Raw genomic sequence first — 4,414 nt, 5'->3', positions numbered from 1 at the left:
CCTGCCTGCGGGTAGAGTCCGGATAATCTGGCCTATGAGGATGAAGTGCCGGACCTAGGGAGACTCAGTCTTTTCAAAAAATTATTTTTTATAAGCCTGTTTTTAAAACTCTAAAGCATTCATGAGTTGATATTTCAACTAGCATGCATTGCATTAGTAACCAACTAAATAAAATTTAATTGCGTTAGCTAGGAACATCTGACCCACATAAGTTCAGGACCACTTAGAAAATCTTCTAGGTGTCGGACATATTTTCAATAACTATACCACCCACCCATCTTTCATAAATGACTTGATATCATGGGTTTAAAATGATTAGGTGGTTAGCTTGCTCCCCAATCCAGGCCGGGATAAGTTCAGGTTTTGTACTGCATTAGCGAGGAAACAGGTCTTAGTGTTGCTCATAGAACACTAAGCCCAACCTAGATTTAGGATTCGAGGCTACTACACTCGGTCTCGTAGTATGCCTTAAATAGTAGGTCGGTCCCTTCTTTTCAATGACTATAAATCCTACTTATCGGCGTCACAGGATGACGCCACCTCCATCCTTCTCTCACGCATGTGATAGGATGCCTGACTTTTCTTTTCCCCAGGTTTTCTTTAGTACCCTAGATCCTCCGAATGCTGGTATGAACCATGCATTTTGACTAAGCCTTTTTTGGGACCTTTTCTTCCTTTTGAGTAGGATTTCCTAGTCTATACCCTCGTGCCGATCCCAAATTTGGAAAGGATAATGCATGATCCTTAATAGAGAGTTTTCTTGGGCTCCTGCCTGGGATGTAATTAACCACGGGGCTTGCGCCTGTGGGAAACTTGGCCCCACAATCTACTAAACCCCATTCGAACTGTTGTATCGGGTGGGGGAAACCCATGCCTAGGTTTTGTATATTGCTAACCATCGGGGTGCGTTGACGACAGCCTCTATCCTCAATAGTTAGTCGTATACACGATCAAATCTGCCCTTCCAATTGACCCGTTCGCGTAGTGTTCTTTCGGAGGTCCACAGGTTTCTAGCGACCACGGTGGGACTAGTTTCTTTTTCCATCTTTGGATTCTATATTATCCTTTCTGGTGTGTACTCTGGGATTGGTACTCCTTAGATTAGGTCCGTCCCACTCTTAGTTAGGGTTTCATTCCCTGTAGCTAGGGTTCCCCTACTCTACTTCCTTCCAGCCTAGCAGACTATTCCGTCCTTTATCCATTCCTATCTTTCTTTATCAAATCCTTACTCATTCCTTCTTTATGAATTTTCAATTCTAATTTCTAACTTTTCAATTTCTTTTCTTGACAGCAGTGTCATGGCTTCCTTTGTTCCGTCTGTTACTTTCAGTTTTGGTTCGGACGCACGGGTGACTCTCCCTGAGTCCATGCTTGCCAGTCTGCCCGCTGGAGGGATCACTTTTGGTTCATTCACAGACTCGGCCTTCGTCGCTCTTGGCGGGCCAACCCCGGCGGAGTTTGCTACTTTCTCTCCCCCTCAAAAGAGAGGACGTGCAGCTATGCGCCCTTTCGGACAACCAGCTGCTCAACGGACAGCCCGAGCACCTGCTCTTCCCATTCCTGTACTTGTGCAGCCTGTGCGCCCTGTGGCTAGGAGACCAGTGCCTAGTCCACTCCCCGTTCCACCAGTTCATCATGCGGTCAGCCGTCCAGTGCTTACCGCTCCTGTTATGCAGGTTGGCCCCTTAGCACCGGCAGCCTGCTGTAGTTGTTCCACCTGTTCATCTAGCGGTCAGGAGACTGCGTCTGTCGCTCCTATTGCACAGGTTGCTCCGGCCCCTCAGCACCAGCAGCCTGCTGTTGTTCTTACTTCCGCTGTTCCGGCAGAAGTACCTTGCGTTCGGGTTTCTCCTCCCACTTCCATTAGGAAGAGGGGTGCCTAGACAGAGGTGCCTTCACCCTCTTCTGGCTGGGTTTTTATTTTTTCTCGGCTTTCTCACCTTGAGACTGCCGGGCAGACCCCGGTACTTCCAGTTATCCCTATTCCCCCTGTCAGCCAGATAGTGGGTTCAGATGTCCCTTCCACCTCCACCTCTGTCCTTGGGAGAAGGGCCCGGAGGAATAGGAATATGAGTTTACGTTTAGCTGCGTCCAAGGCAGAGAGACAGCAGATGGCTGAGGCGATAGCTCACCAGGAGCTTGTACAGAGGATGGTGGCTCCCAGACAGCGGAGACCATGACCAGTTGTAGTTGTACCTACTCCAGAGGTTATTGTAGCTCCTGAGATAGAGGCAGTCCAGGGAGGACGCTTCTCCCCGATGACACACAGTGGGGACGAGGAGGATGTTGCCCGCATTGCGGCGGCCCCTCTTATTTCCACTACCTTACCCTGGGCTAGGGTCCCTAGGGACGCTGGTGTTCGAGCCCTCACTCAAAGGATTAGACACATCATTCGCCTAGCTCGTGGTAGGGGGCCTGTCAGTCGGGAGAAGATACTCCAACATATTTCTCAGGGGCATTTCCAGTTACGGAGACAGACTGCGAGGAGACTTTACAGTTGACAGAAGAGGCAGACACCTCAGCAGCCTACAGTTCCAGTAGTTAGTCCGCCAGTAGTTGCTCATATAGTAAGATGATGCCCACGTCGTTAAGGATGGAGACAACAGCAGGAGTCTACCTGGCCTCAGGTCAGTTTAGTAGTGGTAGCCCCAGAGCAGCCAGTTGTTAGTACAGAGCCCCGCTGTAGGAGGTCAGATTGGAGGCGTCGACATGTAGACACCTTTATCGACCCAGTTTCAATAATTGAGACAGAGCAGTTGTTAGAGGAAGAGCAGCAAGATGAGGCAGCTGATCAGATGGAGGTTGTGGCTCTTTCCAAGTCTAAGGCGGTCCCGATGGTTTGCGATGATGGTTCAGTACCTACCCCAGACAGATCGCCAGTGCGGATTGAGACAGAGTTAGCCCCTAGCACTCATAAGATCACCTCTCCTATGAGTCCATACATAGAGGCGATGCGGCGATCCTTTTTAGATGATGATGATACACTAGTGGATTTTGATGAGGATGTGCCAGTATACCGGGTTTGTGTGGTTACCCGTAGAGGTCACTCGGATGAGAGAGAGCCCAAGGACCAGGATGAGCAGGGAGAGCCCGAGGTGGGTGGAACTCCCGGATCAGTGGATACGGATGCTATAGTCCTGAACCTTCAGGTACAGATGGCAGAGATGGCCAGAGCTATGGTGGCCATGACAGCACAATTGACAGCCTTGGGGGCGATGCCCCAAGTGGCAGAGGTAACCGCTGCTAGTACTTCTAGAGATCAGCCAGTCATGCCTCCAGCTACACTAGACCCCCTAAGAGTGGACAGGGTCTAGAGAGTAGTGCATGCATCACCATCTATCGTCCAGAGTCAGCCAGCTCAGTTGTCAGCAGGTCAGCTTCAGGATCTGATTGCCCAGAAGGTAGAGCAGGTCATTTCCTCCAGGAAGATTGGAGAGTCAGTTAGCAGAGGGCATCTTTACCTGGTAGAGTACGAGCAGGAGCCCTACCCTCTGGTTTCATCCCTCCTAGGTTCAGAGTGTTTGACGGGTTTGGGAACCCGAGCCAGCATGTGGCTCAGTACCGGGCTATATATTGCAACATAGGAGGGAGTGATCCGTTGATATTGAGGTTATTCGTTAGCAGCTTGGCGGGGGTGGCGTTTGTCTGGTACGCCAACCTCCCCAACGACTCAGTCTGGACTTTTATAGAGCTGTAGCAGCTTTTCATATAGAGGTTTGTCAACACAGAGCACCGGGTTACAGTTGGGGAGTTAGTAGTCACCAGATAGAGGGCTAGAGAGTCACTCACAGATTACATAGTCAGATGGAGAAACCTCAGTTTGCAGTGTGAGCCACAGCTACAAGAGCAGCATGTAGTTGAGATCCTTTTGAAGAACATAGATGGTCTCATTGCTCCATACCTGAAGGATTTCACCATTCGAACCTTTCAGAAGCTATTGACCAAAGTCACCAGCCTATAGGACAGTATACCCGATGCAGTCCCTCTTAAGGCTAAGAGTTATCTTTCGAACAGACCTCAACGACGAGAGTTTTAAGGGGCACCTTCACCTAGGAGAGGGGAGGTACACAGTACTCAAGGACCAACAGATAAGGGCAAGAGGCCCTTTGTCAGTTCAACACCTCTACAGCAGTCACGCTCAGCTAGTTAGTCACACTCAGCTAATCAGCCAGCAGTACAGCCCTGGATCTCCCGTAGGACTCTAGAGAGTCAGCAGTACCTATAGGAGAAGCTTAGTAAGGAATTTCCCTTTAAAAGGGAGAGTGTGAAGAAAATATTTAAATTCCTTACTAAGAAAAATATGTTAACATTTCCCAACAATAATAGAGTGGAGGAAGAGGGTAAGACTGAGCACCTACTCTATTATCCTTACCACAGACACATTGGGCATATGTTAGAGGACTGCTATGTCTTT

General features: G+C 49.3%; 1 protein-coding gene across 1 annotated transcript; it reads left to right on the top strand.

The window, feature by feature from the left end:
• Window positions 1–1,298: 1,298 nt before the first annotated feature.
• Window positions 1,299–2,180, top strand: LOC110094102 (proline-rich protein 36-like). Its single transcript, XM_020819257.1, has 2 exons — window positions 1,299–1,844; window positions 1,959–2,180. Exons 1-2 carry the CDS (start codon window positions 1,299–1,301, stop codon window positions 2,178–2,180), a joined length of 768 nt encoding a protein of 255 aa, XP_020674916.1.
• Window positions 2,181–4,414: the final 2,234 nt, after the last annotated feature.

Source organism: Dendrobium catenatum, unplaced genomic scaffold, assembly GCF_001605985.2.
Source record: "Dendrobium catenatum unplaced genomic scaffold, ASM160598v2 fragScaff_scaffold_1724, whole genome shotgun sequence".
NCBI classification, from domain to species: domain Eukaryota; kingdom Viridiplantae; phylum Streptophyta; class Magnoliopsida; order Asparagales; family Orchidaceae; genus Dendrobium; species Dendrobium catenatum.
This window is presented reverse-complemented; position numbering and strand designations above follow the sequence as displayed.